At 35.8% G+C, this 19,606-nt stretch overlaps 1 protein-coding gene across 32 annotated transcripts in view; it reads left to right on the forward strand.

Moving 5' to 3' along the window:
* The window catches only part of LOC141406321 (solute carrier organic anion transporter family member 74D-like), a 49,345-nt gene that overhangs the window by 27,514 nt on the left and 2,225 nt on the right, over positions 1-19,606 (forward strand). For all 32 annotated transcript variants that reach the window (XM_073991579.1, XM_073991601.1, XM_073991605.1 and 29 more), the window contains 5 exons: positions 6,515-6,744; positions 6,808-7,137; positions 7,342-7,849; positions 7,917-8,123; positions 14,988-15,135. In XM_073991579.1, the coding sequence (XP_073847680.1) occupies positions 6,515-6,744; positions 6,808-7,137; positions 7,342-7,849; positions 7,917-8,123; positions 14,988-15,135 (1,423 nt within the window). The remainder of the gene's footprint in view (positions 1-6,514; positions 6,745-6,807; positions 7,138-7,341; positions 7,850-7,916; positions 8,124-14,987; positions 15,136-19,606) is intronic.

Below are 19,606 nucleotides of genomic sequence, written 5' to 3' on the forward strand. Positions count from 1 at the left end.
ATACGTTCGATCTGTCCTTAGATGAAAGTTTCAATTCACATAGGCTAAGGGTATATCTGTGTCGGCAAAGCCGACTAATATTTTTTTACTTGTTTTTTGCATAATTTGCTATTCGCGTCGGACAATAATCAGATGAGAATTTGTAGCCCGAAATTAATCTACGCTGCAAACGGGTGCAGAATCGTTTTTCTAAGTCGGTATAACCATATCCGCCTGTCTGTTCAAATCAGCTATGTTTAAGATAGTGCTTTGTAATTGGGCATACAAGTTACAACGGTCCACGTTTTGATATAGCCCCCATAGAAAGCTACCTCCCGATTTTCGGTATTTTGAATGTTGTGACCTCAATATATTGCCGCAAAATGTCTAAAATTTGGTATTTAGTCTTCGTTGAGGGTATACATACAACTTTCCACCGGAAATTTGTCGCTATATGTCAACCATTGAACGGTATTTCCCGATTTTCGGTGTTTGGAAAGTTTTAGCCTCAATATTCCGCCGAAATGGCTTAAATTTGGAATTTAGTCTTCATTGAGGGTATACAACTTTCCATAAGAAATTTGTAGGTATAGATTCACGTCTTAATATAGCCTCCATAGAACGGTACCTGCCGATATTCGGTATTTTGAAGGATTTTGCCTTAATATCCCACAGAAATCGCTGAATTTTTGTATTTAGTCGTCGTTGGGGGTATAAAACTTTCCACCTAAAGTTAATCGGTAAAGGTCCATGTCTTCATATAGCCACGATAGAACGGAATCTCCCGAAATGAAATTTGAAATTTGCCGATTTTCGGTATTTGGAAGGTATTAGCCTTAATATCCCACCGAATTGACTTAAATTTAGTATTTAGTCTTCGTTGGGGGTATAAAACTTTCCACCAGAAATTTGTCAGTGTAGATCCACGTCTGCATATAGCCCCGATGGAACGGAACCTCATTTTGAATGCTGTGGTCTCAATATACCACTAATATGGTTGAAATTTGGTACTTAATCTTCGTTGGGTATACAAAACTTTCCACCTAAAATGTGTCGGTTTAAGTCAATGTCTTCATATAGCCGCCATAGAACGATATCTTCCGATTTTCGGTATTTTGAAGGTTGTGGCCTCTATATCCCCCCCGAAATGGCTGAAATTTGGTATTTAGTCTTCATTGGGGGTATAAAACTTTCCATCTGAAATTTGTTAATATAGGTTTATGTCTTCAGAGTTGGAAGGTTGTAGCCTAAATACCTCTCCGAAATTACTGAAATATGGTATTTAGTCTTCTTTGGGGGTATAAAACTTGCATGCTAAATTTGTCGACATAGGTCCACGTCTGCATATAGTCCCCGTAGGTCGGTACCTTCAGATTTTCGGTATTTTTAAGGTTGTGGCCTCAATATCCCCCCAAAATGGTTGAAATTGAGTATATAGTCTTCGCTGGGAGTATAAAATTTTCAATCTGAAATTTGTCGGCATAGGTCCAAGTCTTCATATTGTCCCTATAGAGCGGTACCTTCAGATTTTCGGTATCTTGAAGGTTGAAGCCGCAATATTTCCTGAAATGGCTGGAATGTGATATTTTGTCTTCTTTGGAGGTATAAAAGTTTCCACTGGAAATTTGTCGGTATAGGTCTTTATATAACCCTCATAGAAAATCTCTCACTCATTTTCGATATTTTGAAAGTTTTAGCCAGGGGTACAAAACATTATTACAGGTACAAAACATTCCTTGCAAAAAATCTGACAGTATATATCCAAGTTTTGCCAATGACCCCATTTTAGGGGGCCCACCTAATATAAGATTTGTTTGAAGATTTTAGTCAGTCAGTTTTTGTGTTGGCAGAAGATATAAAATGTACTTGCAAACTCTCATGGACCGGTATTGTCCAATTTTATGTATTTCGAGGGATTTTTGTCAAATTTACTCTAAGCAAAATAAAAAACAAAAATAATTATTGAAATTGAGAACTATTGTACGAATCGCTTACAAAACAAATTGTCTTCGTAACTAACTTAATTGACCCTCTACATAACATTTGTGAAATAAGCCGAACTAAGCTAATATTCACATTCCTCTCTATTTGTTGCTTAAGGGGTTATGGCCACTTATTTTGCACGAAATATTAAATTTTTCATGAATTTGATTGCTTGAGTGAAGTATTCCCCCATTGGCTCAACTTCATTTATTACCCTCTATTACAGAGAGTAATGTTTTTCAAAACGAACTGACAGTGTTGCAAAATTTTACTGATCGCTACCAATATCATGATTTCATCCCGGCGAAGGGAATTATCAATTGGCTTCTCAGTTTTTGAAATTATGCCTTTTTAGCGAAAAACCGAACTCTTTAAGTGTCTAGTATTCCCATATGAATGAGAATCACACTCACTTTTCGGCTTTTCCAAAGAAACGCCAAAATCAAAATATTTTGCAACATGTCAGCAACGTATCAACTAAGAATTCATCGAATTCTGTGAGTTGAAAAAAAACATCACCATAGTTGCCTGTGAGGTTGTTTTTTGAATTTTGTTTTTAACAAATTTCCCTTTGAGCGGAGGCACCGCTGTTTTTTGTTTGTTTGTTTTGTTTGTTGTTGAAGATTCAATCTCATTTGATTGCTTGAGTGGAGTATTCCCCCATTGGCTTAACTTCATGAATTTTTTACAAGAACAATTTGGAATACCGCGGGCCATGCGGCCCGTATTTATACGCCTTTTTGGCGGGTTCATCATCGTTCATTCTTATGACATGGCCTAGCCAATACAATCGTTGTATTTCGATACGTTTAACTATACTGATATCGTTGTAAAGCAGATATAACTCGTGGTTCATACAACGCATATCGGCAAGTTGATCTTACGAAGAATTTTTCTCTCAAACACTCCAAGCAATGCCTTATCTGCTTACGGAAGCACCCACGCACGGGTAGTATCAGTGATTTGTAACGTGTTATTTTTGTTTGACAAGTTGTGATTTTGACGAAGTCTTGATTTTGTTTTTAGACAAAGTCTTTAACTACCTCAACTTTATATGAACCAACTTCCACAGGTCTAAAGCCGCTTTGTATCCCAATTATTTCGATGACCCTGTTTTTATTAGCATGTAAGCGTTGAGATTCACGTTCGACCGCGTGGCATAGTGTGTTCGTCTACAAATCAGAAGTTCGCATGATCAAATCCAGCAGAGAGCACAATAAAATAAAAATATAAATTGTTTTGAAAATGAAAATAAATTCCACCTCAACTATTCTAAAATTATCTATTTTTAGAATGTTTTTTAGCATATTTTTCAACTTCTAGTGGCCATAGAATAACTGGTTATTCTAGTGGTCGCAGAATAACTAGTTAATCAGTGCCCTTGTTAAAATAATAGGTTAGTAGGGGGTTTTGTAATTAGTACGACTACAAAAAAGTACTTTATCAAGTAAGAAAGTATCTGTCAGCTGTACTGACAGAGATATACCCACAGCCATTGACCAAAACAAACACAATAATTATGCCGTATATGAAATATATTGATTTTGTATCACGAGTTTGCTTTAAAATCTGTATGTACCGTAATGTGGGGCTATACCAAATCATTGACATATACCAAACATTCTTAGTAACCAAACTTCTTCATATAGGACTCGAAATGTTAAATTACGTTAAACTAAGTTTGAAAGAAACTTTTGAAAAAGTTTTAAAGTTATATTGCTCAATAGCCGTTTTGGTATGTACCGGAAGGGTTTTGGAGCTTGGGCCATTATCTCAGGATGTATTGACTTACTCCGGAAAAAGATTGTACCGTGTTAAATAAGGCCGCTAGAACAACCTACTGAAAAAAGAATCAAAACGATGAGAGAGGAGCTCTTAAATATAACTTTTTTCGAATTTTTTTGTGGGAGGACCCGAAGAAGTGGACCGATTTAGCCCATATTCCAACTTCATACATGACTGGATAAAATAATATAATGTGCAAAGTCTGCACCAATCAGGAACTCCCTTCGAGAATAATCTCGCGGATTTGCCATTTTGGTTGGTGCCGTCAGGGTTTCTTGGAACATTTATGCCAATATCTCAGGAAGTATGGACTTGCGCAAGAAACAAATTGTACCGTCTTAAAGGGAGCCGCAAAGACAACTTACTAAAACCAATTTCAAAACGATCCGAGAGGAGCTCTGAAACTTCACTTTATCCGAACTTTGTGTGGGAGGTACCCGAAGGAGTGGACCACTATAGTCCATATTCCAACCTGTTACATGACTGCATGAAAAAATATGATGTGCAAAGTCTGCACCAATCAGAAACTCCCTGTGAGAATTATATTGCGGATTTGCCATTTTGGTTGGTGCCGTCAGGGATTCTTGGAACTTTTAGGCCAATATCTCAGGAAGTATGGATTTGTGCAAGAAAAAAATTGTACCGTCGTAAAGGGAGCGCAAGGACAACTCACTGAAACTAATTTCAAAAGGATCCGAGAGGATCTTTTAAACTTCACTTTACCCGAATTTTGTGTGGGAGGTATCCGAAGGAGTGGCCCAATATAGTCCATATTTGAAGCCGATCTATATCTAGAAGGAATAATACGATGTGCAAAGTTTGGACGAAATCGATTGCTCCCTTCGAGAGTTATCGTTCACACCATTTTACGGGGGAGGTACCCGAAGGAGTGGACCGATATGGCACATCTTCGAACTTAAACTAAGTTTGGACGAAATATTACGATACCCAAAATTTGGTTCGAACCGGTTGTTTCCTTCTAGAGCTATCGTGCGCACCAGCCAGCCAGACAGACGGACGGACATGGCTAAATCGACTTCAAATTGTCTGAAATGAATATCGTCCAAAAATAATTGGGGTCTAAAACCGTTATTTCAATGAGGCACATTTTTGGTCGCATCAATGTGTATATACTAGACAGGGGCGATTTGAAAATCTTAATGAGCCCTTCGCGTTTCTGATTCCTGGGATTGAACTGAGCTAAAAAGTCCACTGGACCATATATCTACCGTGAAAATCGAGCCTCCCAAATTTGACTTTAAGTTTTTTATTGACGTTTTTTGGATATATATAATACAAAAATTTTAGCCAAGACCGTAATTAAGAACTCTCTAATACATCGCGAAAGCATTGGAACGCTCCTTCAGGCAGTTTTGGCCTTGAGAAAGTGCAAACTTTTCGAAAAATGTCGATAAATGACACTGTGCTACAAAAGTTGACCAGAAAATATTCAAGTGTTCTAATGCAAAATTATATCGTGGTGGGATCCATGGACAACGACAATGCCTTTAGTTCGTTGGGGTCACTTCGTATTATTTTTTTATAACGGTAAAAGTAGTGAAAATCTTGGTTTCTTACAGTTTCAAATTTAAACGGACATATCTTCTTTTTTTCACAACAGATTTATTCAGTTATAGTTTTTTGAGGGGGTTTTCAGACTTAAACCACTATAACTTAGCCATTTGTTAACCGATTTAAACAAATAATAACTTCTTCTAAAGATATTAATCACCCCTTTAAAAGGAAGAAGGATCACTAGAAATCCGTTGTGAAAAAAAGAAGATATGTCCGTTTAAATTTGAAAATGTAAGAAACCCAGATTTTCACTACTTTTAGCGTTATAAAAAAATAAAACGGAGTTACCCAATCGAAATAAAGGCATTTTCGTTGTCCATGGATCCCATTACGATAGAATTTTGCATCAGAACGCTTGAATAATTTTTTGGTAAAATTTTGTAGCACTATGTCATTTATCGACATTTTCCGAAAAGTTTGCACATTCTTAAGGCCAAAACTGCCTGAAAAAGCGTTCCAATGCTTTTGCGATGTATTAGAGAGTTTTCAATTACTGTCTTGGCTACAATTTTAGTATTTGTGTTGGATCGAAAATCTCAATGGTTTGGCTGTTATATGCCAAAATATCCAAAAAACGTCAATAAAAAACTTAAAGTCAAAATCGGGAGGCTCGATTTTCACGCTATATATATGGTCCAGTGGACTTTTTTGCTCAGTTCAATCCCAGGAATCAGAAACGAGAAGGGCTCATTAAGGTTTTTTTCCTTCCACACAAATCGCCCCACCCTAGTATATACCCTTTCTAGCCTAAAGGCTGAGGGTATAAAAATGATTTGGGTCGGCTATTCTGATTTCCTGGAGTGAATTAATTAAACATGCTATTCTTCTCCTTCTATAACAGTATTACGTGTTGGCAGATTAATATAAATGTTATAACCTACCCTACACAATGTGCAAAGATTATTTTTTGTTTGTTTTGCCTTAAAGCCAAAACATTCGTTCAAGACGCATATTTTTGTGTAATGATATTCATACTTCGACGAGATAAAACGATATAATTAAAATGATACGACACTCCATCATAAAATATCGAAAAAGAATCTTAACCTTTCCAATAATAACAATGTTTGTATACGTATAATATCGTTATCAAGAAAGAGAACCTAGTACCCAGCTAGTATTACTAATAGCCCTCTCCTACAAGTTTACAATTATTTTATATTACAAACTCTTCGAATATTTTTATTTGCAGATTTGCTAACCAAACATCATATGTCATATTGTACGGCTTGGTAGGATGTATATTCTCAATGACATATGCCTACTTTAATGGAACAATAACAACGATCGAGAAACGTTTTAAGATACCATCGAAAAATACTGGTCTAATATCGGTAGGCAATGACATCAGTCAAATGTTAGTATCAGCAGTTTTAAGTTATTATGCCGGCAAAGGTCATCGACCAAGATGGATTGGTTTTGGTAAGTGTAATGAGATATATTTTGAAAAGATATGGCATTAAATTCCATTCTAATATTTAATAGGTCTTCTTACAATTGTATTATTCTGTATGTTAACGGCGGCACCGCATTTCCTCTATGGCCCCGGTGATGATGCATTGGCATTAACAAAGGAATTTGGTGCAACACCTGATGAAAATGCTACCATCGAAGCGATACGAGAACAACGTTCAAAGACACTGTGTCGACTAAATGGTGCTACTGAATGTGAGGCGGGTGAGGGAAATTTTGCACCACAAGTTGTACTGTTTACCGCACAGTTTATATCGGGTATCGGAGGCTCATTATATTATACCCTGGGAGTGTCGTATATGGATGATAACATAAAGAAATCTAAAACGCCAGCCTTATTAAGTAAGTATGGCAGTAATAAAACAGATTCAGATTTATGAATATTGCATAGTGTTTTAATTTTAAATAGTCTCACAAAGTAAATACAATTAACGTTTGAGATAATTGTCCATTGTTATAGATAGGATAAGATAATGAAGAGGAAATTAGTGTCTCAAGGTGATGAACTGATTTGAATATGAATTGAAATTTGTTATCTTGTTTCAGGTTTGTCCTATTTTTTGCGAATGTTGGGACCGGCAATTGGATATGCCTTGGCCTCATTATGCCTGAGAATTTATATTGCCCCTCAGTTACACCCTGTTATTAAAATGAAAGATCCTCGTTGGTTGGGTGCCTGGTGGATGGGTTGGCTTATTATTGGATCTATGATATTTTTATCGGGTCTTTTGTTAACAATGTTCCCCAAAGACCTGCCCAGAGCTGTGGCACGTCGAAAGGTCGAAGAGGAGAGACGGAAGCAAAAACTTGCCATACAAGATAAAGCGAAGAATGAAAAAGATATGCTCAATGAGCAATTAGAGGAAAAACCACCCGCAGAGCACAAAGCCTCATTTAAGGATATGATGACAACTTTCAAACGTTTGACCACCAACAAAACGCTGATGTATAATAATTTCTCATCGGTATTTTATTTGTTTGGTTATACACCATATTGGATATTTGCACCCAAATATATTGAAATTCAATATAGGCAATCGGCATCAACATCGAGGTATTTATAATTAATAATAAATAATTTTTATTGTTCTCAAATAAAATTTAAATTTTTTTCTTTTAAGTATGGTAACCGGTACTGTGGCCCTAGCATTTTCAGCCGTAGGTGTATTACTTTCTGGTTTCGTTATTTCGAAATATAAGCCCAGTGCTCGTTATATGGCCGCATGGAATGTTATTGTTGGCTTTCTAACAGTTGTTGGAATTGTATCGTATGCATTTATTGGTTGTCCTGGAAATGAACAATCGGTGGTGGTCAATATACATGATAAGTGAGTATCTATTTTGTAGTATTGAGATATAGTATCGGTGGCAGGCTTTAGTGTTCAACAAAATGTGTTTTATAGTTTGCTATGCACTTGTTTGAAGCTGACGAAGTTCTTGTAAAATTTTATAGATAATACAGAGTATTCTGAAGAATTTTTCCTAATCCACACTTCTATATTGGTACGAAAGTAACCGGTGGATTTATGTTAATTTAGATGAATTTCTGTTAATTTAAGAAAATGAATTGTAAGGAAAATTTTCATTAAGCAGTTAGTTTATTTAAATCAAATTTACAACAGCAATTACTGTATAGAATTCCAATCACTACGTTTCTATGTTTGTTTTGCTATCGTTCAGTTGTAGCTAACAATGCACAGTGGATGCGACCAACGACAAAAATCTAAAATTCATGTCAACATTTTAAAAATTTAAAGATGCAAATTGCTTCTAAGCATTTCAAATTTTTTGAAACTAAACCTTTTGCCAATTTTCTCGGTTCTTAAGGAGAAAAAGGTTTACAAACATGACTACACGGAGGAAAAAAAGACTCTCTAACATATGCCCCAAACCTAGTTTGCAGCAAATATTTACAGCCTTATTACGGTTGGCGTACACTGAAAGAAACAGCTACGTAATATGAATGAAATCCTACGTTGTATCAATGAAATTTGTCATTGATTTTGAGCCAACGTAGAGCTTCATTGAATAAATGAAAAAAGTTTCATTGAGTTTCATGAAGTAAAATTAACGAAATTGTTCATTAATGCAATGAAACTCCTACATTTATGCAATGAAAATTTTTCGTTAATGCAATGAAACTTTTTCATTAATGCAATGAAACTCTTTCATTGATGCAATGAAACTTCTTCATTGATGGAATGAAACTTTTTCATTAATGCAATGAAATACTTTTATTGTTGTAATGACACTTCTTCATTTATGCAATGAAACCTTACGTTGGTTCAAAATCAATGACAAATTTCATTGATACGACGTAGGATTTCATTCATGTTATGAAGTCATTTCATACTCACGTAATGAACAAAAATGAAGTCAATGCTAAATATGTTTATTTCATTTTATTGCAATTAGTTTTGACCATTAATACAACAAGTCATATTTAATACCTCAGGTATTAAGCACATTAATGATAGTATTGGGCGTTGCATCTTTAAGTAAAATTGAAACAATAAAAAAATTGCTAACAAATTGACTGGTTTTCTAAACCATAACTTACCTCCAACTTTTGCCTCTGAGTCATCCCCTGTGTACGTCCACGATGTTAGGATACAGCATTTTTTTCTGAAGGGAGTAGTGCTTCCTTGGCCACGGACCGTCTCCGTAATTCCACTGATCATTGGATTTTCTATTTTTTATCTCTATTGCAACTATAAATGAAAATTAAAAAAAGTAAATAAACGAACACATAAAAACTACAAAAAATAATTTAACCAATATTTGAATTTTCATTTCACATTATTAAACACTTCATACTTACTTTCTGCGAAGTTAATTATCCTTTTGAGCGTTGTCATCTGTAAGCAAAATTGAAAACCACAAAACAATTTTTAGTAATTTATCTGGTTTTCTTTCAAAACATTAACTTACCTTTAACTTTCGCCGTTGGACAGAAAACTATACAACAATACAACATTTTCTTTTTCTAAGTGAGAGATGCGTTGTTGGCCAATGGTAACAGTTCCTCCGCCATTCCACTCATCTTTAGATTTTCTATTGAATGCTCCCATTACAAGAAAAATTTAAATGAAAATTCACATAAAAGAATAACTGAACACCTAAAAAAATATTTATATTTTCTTTTCGTGTTAAACACATCACAGTTTTTAAAGTTGAAAACACCAGACGTAAAATAACTTTTTTTTCATCCACACTTGACTGTGGTTTAGTGCAAACTAAAATAATGTTCTTGAACACCTTTTGAAGTAGCTAAGAAAGCGGTGGTTGTTTTGCCAACACGTGTTTTTTTTCTGTTTGTTAAATACTCACACACAACCACAAATGGAATTCAATGAACGACAATACAAACATAAACAAAGAATTGAGAAGAGCATTATTTTTAATATGGATGAATATTTATGTATACCAACGCCAATCGGCGATAGTAGCGAATTTTTGTACAGTTGATGACGTTTCTACTAGTTTTGGCAAATATTCATGTATACGTATTTATGTATGTAGCCAATATATAAGTGTGTTCTTTTTATGATTGTCAAAAATTTAATTTGTTTAATAAAGGCAAAATAATTAGAAGACACATTTTATAACGTAACAGATTTACAAAGAATGCAAAACGCAAAAAGGAATTTCAAAAATGTTTCATATATTGAATGAAACTCATTCATTTAATGAAACTGTTTCATAATTTTTAAAGCAAATCAAACACATCGAATATATACATTTTTCGCCATTTTTTAAAAAGATGTTTTAGCCCATTCTATTTAGTTTGAATTCAAAACATACATATTTCTCTTAAATTTATAGAAATTAAAAGTTTCATTGCATTGGCGTAGACGTTTTTGTTTTCATTGGTGTAGTCGTTGCCGTAGGGTTATTTTATGGTATCACGAAAAATTTACGACAACGTCAATTTTTTCTCATACAAAATTAAAAAAATATATGGGGAATTCCAAGGGAAATCGGACAGTTCGGAGAAAAGTAATTTTTGATTTCAATTGTTTTTGGTTCAATTAATGCTCCTAGCCAACAGAACATTTTAGTATATTTTAAGTTTTTTTTGACCAACGGTACAGAGGTATCGCCTATTGAAATTATCACATTTTTAAAGAACTATGTCCAAATAAATACTCATAACTTCTTTAATATTGGTCCAAATGGGACCATCTTTTTTTGAATTGTTTGTTTTTTCATCAGCTATCGAAAGAAATACTTAAAAGAGAAATGCACAGTGGGCTTCAATGCAATTTTCGGGATTTAATATTTAAAATCAATTTTTAAATATGATTGTACCCTTCGATTTTTTCAAAAAAATTATATGTTAAACTACGTTCAATTACAAAAATTTTAAGCTCTAAATCGTAATGGGATGCGAATAAATACTATTTTTTCTGAATTTTTTAAAATTTGTCAATTTAATTTTTCCTTTATACCTTTGTCCAAAATTTGTATTTCCTGTATTTTTGAAGCTAAGAGTACATATTTATCATTATATGTTATATATTTATCATAAAAAATAGAAAAAAAATGGACAGTGGGCTTTAATGGAATTTTCGCTGATGCATTTTCAAAATCGAAAAATGAAGCAGTTTTTAAGATGTTTGAGATAAATTCATAAATATAAAATCAAAACAAATATTTATAAATGAAACTTTTAATTTTTTTTTAATAAAATAATACATTTTAGACAAAGGTATAAAGGAAAAATTAAATTGACAAATTTTAAAAAATTCAGAAAAAATAGTATTTATTCGCATCCCATTACGATTTAGAGCTTAAAATTTTTGTAATTGAACGTAGTTTAACATATAATTTTTTTGAAAAAATCGAAGGGTACAATCATATTTAAAAATTGATTTTAAATATTAAATCCCGAAAATTGCATTGAAGCCCACTGTGCATTTCTCTTTTAAGTATTTCTTTCGATAGCTGATGAAAAAACAAACAATTCAAAAAAAAGATGGTCCCATTTGGACCAATATTAAAGCAGTTATGAGTATTTATTTGGACATAGTTCTTTAAAAATGTGATAATTTCAATAGGCGATATCTCTGTACCGTTGGTCAAAAAAAAAAATTTTAAAATATACTAAAATGTTCTGTTGGCTAGGAGCATTAATTGAACCAAAAACAATTGAAATCAAAAATTACTTTTCTCCGAACTGTCCGATTTCACTTGAAATTCCCCATATATATTTCTTTTAATTGTAAAATAATTCATTCGAAATCATCTTTTGAACAAGAAGTAAGAAATTTCCATTACTTGAATCGTTATACGAGGACTCTAACAGATTTTCAATAGAAATTTGTCACCTGATAAAAACACGAAATTTGTCATACGAAAATGAATAAAAGAAGTAAAATGTTTATTTATCTTAGTTATTTTTCAATATATTTCATTAATCATTGCAAAAAATTCTTTTGAAATTGATTTTGTTTTTATTTTTATATGCAGTCGTTAAAAAATCGGTCACGACTCTTTCCTCATATTTCAACGCCATACGTGATACCGAGTTGTTGTATCAGAAAAATAAATTTTATTTATAACCCACGAAATCCGTCAAGGGAATGATGAATGCATTTCTTTCGATATTTTATGGATCTATGATGCTATAAAATAAAAAATGATCGTAGTACATAATTTTTCATCATATAAACAAGTAAGAACGGCGTTAAGTTCGGTCGAGCCGAACTTGTCCACCACGAGTTGTATTGAAGTAAAATGGAACAATTCGTTTCCTTTCGCTTATGAAAAAGGCAAACACCAATATTTTTGTAAAATAATGTGGCTAAAACCTAAAAAATATCAAAAATTAAGAGGTATGCTTCTGTGGGGGATATAGGAAGACGTAGACCTATACTATTTTATATCCCTATGGAAGACTTAATAACAAATTACAGTAATTTCGGTGGAATATTCACGTCACATCCTTCAAAATACCGAAAATCGGAAGATACCGTTCTATGGGGGCTATATGAAGGCGTAGACCTACACCGAAAAATTTCAGGTGGAAAGTTCTATACACTTAAAGATAACTAAATACCAAATTTCAGCCATTTTGGTGGGTTAATGAAGCTAAAACCTTCAAAATACCGAATATCGGGAGGTACCGTTCTATGAGGTCTATATTAAGGCGTGTACCTATACCAACAAATTTTAGGTGGAACCGAAGACTAATTACAAAATTTCAACCATTTTGATGGGATAATGAAGCTAAACCCTTAAAAATACCGAATATCGGGAGGAACCGTTCTATGGAGGCTATATGAAGGCCATTTTGGTGGGATATTGAAGCCACAACCTTCAAAATACCGAAAATCGGGACGTACCTTTCCATGGGGGATATATGAAAGCGTGGACATATACCGATAAATTTCTAGGCAAACGTTTTATACACCCGACGAAGACTAAATACCAAATTTCAACCATTTCGGTTGGATAATAAGGATAAAACCTTCAAAATACCGAAAATCGGGTGGTACCTTTCTATGGGGGCTATATCAAAACGTAAACCGATATAGCCAATTTGCAACACCAAACATCCTAGGAGTAATAGAAACTTCTATACCAAATTACAAAGCTCTATCTCAAAAATTGCGAGCTGTATCTTGATTATAATAGACGGACGAACGGACATGGACAGAATTTTACCCTGATCAAGAATATATATATACGTTATAGGGTCTCCGATAAATATTTCGATGTGTTCCAAACGGAATGACAAATTTAATTATACCCTCCATATTATGTACGTTTAGAGGCGCAATTTTACCAAAGCACCCTGTTATACGACACTTCTGGTTTGTACCGAGTGCGACTTTAACATGTAATCTGTCCGGCTTGTTCTTGGATCTGATAAATATCTCAACCTCATCCATCCAGTACCATACATGTCTATAAAAATACCTCCAGGACAATATAAACACCTTCTACATTTTGAGTCAACTTTTTGGATGAGGGGATAAATTCTATTATCTTTCTACATGGTGATACAGTAGATTTTTTTTAAAATCAGTTAACTTAAATATTGATTTAAATCGACGAGAAGTACTCGGTTTAACTACTCCAAAAACAATACCATACATTGTTTGCAAAATTTCTATGAAAAAATTTCATTTTTCCTGGAAATGGTCGTTTTTGCAAAATTTGCCTGTTTTTACACGAGTATGTCACGGTGCTCTTGAATCAAATTTAAATGGAAGGTGCTTACACCTGGGAAGTTTTTGCGGATTCTGAAACTACAATGTTCATAGATGAGAAAAATCAAAAAACAAAAAAGTCGCCGGAGCGCTTTTTAAATAAATCGCGATTCAAGTTGACATTTTTAGGGGTTGTTTAGGTTTTCGCGATTTTGCTTGGAACCCGCAAGTCCTATCAAAATGGGAATAAAAAAAATTTTGTAACTATCAAAATTCTCGTAGGTTTTACAACTTTTTAGATATAGAAGTTGAAATTGGGACAATTCAAATTCCATTCAATTATGTATCGTCTCCTTATAAAACAAAGTCATGACTGCAATTTCCCAACTAAAACTTATATATCTAAAAAATGGTACAACCTAGGAAAAATTACATAAGCCAGTCTTGTAGAGAGTTTACAAAAACCTAAAAAAGTAAACTGGTACATATTTCGATTGGACTTGCGGTTTCCAAGCAAAATCGTAAAAACCTAAAAATCACCTAAAAATGTGAATTTTTACCGCGATTTATTTAAAAATCCCTACAGCGATTTTTTATTGTTTTTGGATTTTTCTCATCTATGAGCATTGCTGTTTCAGAATTCACAAAAACTTCCCCTGTTTAAGCGGTTTTCATTAGAAGTTAGTTAAAGCGCACCCTTCATGACATTGTTTTATAAGGGGGCGATACAGTCAGTGCATTGTCCCAATTTGAACTTCAATATCTCAAAAATGGTAAAACCTACGAAAAAAATGCTCTGGCTATTTAAATTTGATTCAAGAGCACCGTGACGTGCGTATGTGTATTTGCGAATCTACTAGCACGTCGCGTGGTCATTGTGGAACATTCTAGTTAAGGAGACTAGAACAGTCTATGTATGTATTTGTTTTAAGACATAGAGCATACTCAAAAAAAAAAATCTTAAATGGTGTATGGAACGCTTAAGCATGCCTCCGACAACAATTAATTATTCTTTTTTTTTTTTTTTGTCAACAGAGCCCTTGATTCAACGCCAACATGTAATTCAGCCTGTGGTTGTGATTATGTACGTTATTCTCCAGTATGTGGTGAAAATAATATGACCTATATTTCTCCATGCCATGCTGGGTGTAAGAAACAATACATGAGTAAAACGGGTCAAAAGGTAAGTTATTAAAATATTATTATAAACACTGCTGCTGACTTAAATACTGTTCCCTATTACAATTAACTAAATTGGCCATAATTCGAAAAATGTTTGTCATTTTGATGTTCCCTTTGTGTAAATTTACTGAGACTGGTGAAATGACCCGTGAGATTTGGTGTTTGTCTTGGTTCATTTTAATAGAATCTCCCAAAATTAGTGCATATTTGAGACGGGCTTAGTCGATCTTTTTATATGCCAGTCCGTCTATAGAGGAAAAACCCTGTACATTTTGGTGATTCAGTGGTCGGATGTGTAAAACATGAGAAATAGTCAAGGGTTTCGTTGTACTGCAACAAAAGCATACCAGTGTGCTTCTGTAATGGATGAATCTTTGTCTCCTCATGTAGATGATCCACGGAAGACATGAGGTGTCAGCATGATGCAGTTCTCAGGGTGGCATTCTGTCAAGTTTGAATATTTTTTTCCATCGCGTTGGTCTTACATTCGGGTCTGCTCGATGTGCTTGACAGTAACAAAAGAGTGCTTGACAGTAACAAAAGCTTTTGATAAGTCAATCGTCACCATCACTGTTCAATCAAACGGTTTGCTCTGGTTGAGTCCTCTACTAATATGTGTGGAGATGGCGTGCAGTGCTGTTGTTGTGCTGTGCTGCTTACGGAACCCATGTTAATGATCGTCAACTGGGTAGATATTTCTGATGCTGAAAGGACTAAAGCCTCAAGGGTCTTTGATACGGGCGGCAAAAACGAAATCCTCTGTACGATTTACCATTGCGGGCATCCTTGCCTGGCATAAGAAACGGGACCGCTTTGCCCATTTTCCAGACTTCGGGAACGAAGTGAGTGGGAAATTTTCTTATCGTGAGTTTCCACAAAACTGTTCGCAATAATTAAAATGTGCCTCATCGAAATAATGGTTTTAGACCCCAAGTATGTTTGGACGAAATGTGTTTCCGACAATTTGGAGTTGAATTAGCCATGTCCGTCCGTCTGTTTGGGCTGGTGCACACGATAACTCTCGAACGGATCAACCGATTCGGTCCAAAATTTTACTTTCGTAATATTTTGTCCAAACTTAGTTTAAGTTCGAAGATGGGTTATATCGGTCCACTCCTTCCGGTACCTCCACCACAAAAGTTCGGAAATGTTTGGAATATTAGTGCGCACGATAACTCTTGAAGGAAGTAACCGATTTGGTACATACTTTGCACATCGTGAAATTTCCACCAGACATAGACGGGGTTCCAATATGGACTCAATCGGTCCACCCCTTCGGGTACTTCCCACACAAAATTTTGGAAAAGTTCAGTTTAGGACCTGTTCACGAATCCCTTTAATTTTTATTGTAGCAACTTGTATTCACTGCCCTCCATATAACGGTATAAGTTTCATCAGTGACAAGTCCATACTTCCTGAGAAAATCGCCTGAAAGGTATAAAAAAAGCCCTATGACACCGGTGCAGTGGTTGGAGCGCAAGATAACTCTCGAAAGGATCTGCCGATTCGTTCCACAATTTGGTCTTCGTAATATTTGTGCAAACTTAGTTTAAGTTCGAATATAAGCCATATCGGTCCACTTCTTCAGGTACCTCCCCCACAAAAGTTCAAAAATGTTCGGAAAAATTGTTCGCACGATAACTCTTGATGGGAGTGACCGATTTGTACCATACTTTACACATCCTAAAATATCTACCAGATATAGATGAGGTTCGAATATGGACTATATTTGTTCACTCCTTCGGGTACCTCGCACACAAAATTTTGGATAAATTCACTTTAAGACCTGCTCTCGAATCACTTCTATTTTTTTTAACTTGTATTCGCTGCCTCAATTACGGCAGTAAAAGTTTTTTAAGGGCAAGTCCATACATCTTGAGAAAACAGCCCGAAAGTTGTAAAAAAAACCCTAGGAACCATAGGTAGTGGCTGGAGGGCTCGAACCGAATACTGCGTTCGTCCACACGTTGGACGCTAAAATGGTACGCGCGATTTCTCATAGACGTAGCAACCGATTTGGTCCAAACTTTGTCCAATCCTTGTAGTACCACCCACACAGGCTCGTGTGATAAAAAAAGCCCTATCTATCGATATCCCCGCAAATTTTTGAGCTTTAATCCTATCAATACTTTTGTCGGTGCATACGCCCAAATTTTGAAAACCCCCCTAAATACATAAGTTTTTTTTTGGAAAAAAGTATTTCAATCCACATAGGCTGAGGGTATATCTCTGTCGGAAATGTTAATTTTTTGGAAATTGTATGCCGCTGCCTGTAGAGATGTACAAACTGATTTATGTACTTGTAGGGATCTCTAACAACTGCTAATACTCCGACTCCGTTTGGACTGCATCCGGATGCTGTTAAATTGTGAGGAATTGGAGTGCCTTTTTCACTACTCCGTTGAACTGCATGCCGATGTTGTTAAAATGTGACACATGGATGTGATTCTTTGGTTGCATCCAAATGCGGTTAAAATGTGAGGAATGGAGTGCCTTTTTACGTCTCCGTTTTAACTGCATCAAAACATGCAGTGACTGCATCAAAACATGCATTGCACTACTTTCAATTTATTTTGCTGGGGACAGGCTGAAAACTTTAGAGAGATTTTCGACTACCGGCTCATCAAACCGGTACCAGGGCCAACGCTTTAGCGTTCCTGATGTCATTCACAACATCATTGTGGTGGTAAATTGTGGTGGTTCCTCTTATCTTCGGCCTGTCACTTTCTTGGTGTTCAACCAGCAGCGGCTGCAGCAGTGATGATGTCGCGGAAAGTCCTTTCTGCTACCCGAACATCAGAAGGGTTGAGCAGATCTCTGAAGCTTTCGCATGAATGATGAAAGTGTGGCATTCAGAGAAATCGGGCGTTCTGCTGATGGAGACGATTATGGGGATGGTTTGACACAAAAGAAACGATGGGTTGCCAGCTGACATTATTTGTCAGACCAAGGGACTCTCCTCCAATTCTGGTAGCGTCGTCCTCATTGACCGTGTAAAACGTAGAGCTATCAATCTGCTCAGCTGTAAGAAACTGAAAATACCTAAAATCGGTACCTTTCTATAGAGGCTATATGAAGACGTGGATCTATGCTGACAAATTTCAGGTGGCAAGATTTATACCCTCAACGAAGACTAAACATTAGATTTCAGACATTTTAGTGGGATATTGAGGATAAAACCTTCAAAATACCGAAAACCGAGAGGTACCGTTCTATAGGTACCCCTAACGAAGACTATATACCAAATGCCTCAGTGGTACATTGAGGGTAAAACCTTGAAAATGCCGAAAATCGGGAGGCACAGTTCTACGGAGGATATACGAAGACGTGGATATACCCCCAACGAAGACTAAATACCACATTTAAGCCATTTCAGTGGTATATTGAGGCCACAACCTCCAAAATACCGAAAATCGGTATCGACCTCATAGATCGACTTCTGTATAGAAGACGATCTCATAGGTCGACTTCTGTATAGAACACAACTTTATAGCAAGACTTCTGTATAGAGGACGACCTCATATGTCGACTTCTGTATAGAAGACGGCCTCATAGGTCGACTTCTGTATTGAAGACGACCTCATAGGTCGACTTCTGTATAGAAGACGACCTCATAGGTCGACTTCTGTATAGAAGACGACCTCATAGGTCAACTTCTGTATAGAAGACGACCTCATAGGTCGACTTCTGTATAGAAGACGACCTCATAGGTCGACTTCTGTATAGAAGACGACCTCATAGGTCGACTTCTGTATAGAAGACGACCTCATAGGTCGACTTCTGAATAGATGACGACCTCATAGGTCGACTGCTGTATAGATGACGACCTCATAGGTAGACTTCTGTATAGAAGACGACCGCATAGGTCGACTTCTGTATAGAAGACGACCGCATAGGTCGACTTCTGTATAGAAGACGACCGCATAGGTCGACTTCGGTATAGAAGACGACCGCATAGGTCGACTTCGGTATAGAAGACGACCGCATTGGTCGACTTCTGTATTGATGACGACCACATAGGTCGACTTCTGTATAGAAGGCGACCTCATAGGTCGACTTCAGTATAGAAGACGACCTCATAGGTCGACTTCTGTATAGAAGACGACCTCATAGGTCGACTTCTGTATAGAAGACGACCTCATAGGTCGACTTCTGTATAGAAGACGACCTCATAGGTCGACTTCTGTATAGAAGACGACCTCATAGGTCGACTTCTGTATAGAAGACGACCTCATAGGTCGACTTCTGTATAGAAGACGACCTCATATGTCGACTTCTGTATAGAAGACGACCTCATATGTCGACTTCTGTATAGAAGATGACCTCATAAGTCGACTGCTGTATAGAAGACGACATCATGGTCAGCTTCGGTATAGAAGTCAACCTCATTTGTCGACTTTTGTATAGAATACAACTTTATAGCCCGACTTCTGTATAGAAGACGACCGCATAGGTCGACATCTGTATAGAAG

The sequence above is a fragment of the Musca autumnalis genome, unplaced genomic scaffold, assembly GCF_047663935.1.
Source record: "Musca autumnalis isolate F117 unplaced genomic scaffold, ASM4766393v1 scaffold_5, whole genome shotgun sequence".
Classification (NCBI taxonomy): Eukaryota; Metazoa; Arthropoda; class Insecta; order Diptera; family Muscidae; genus Musca; species Musca autumnalis.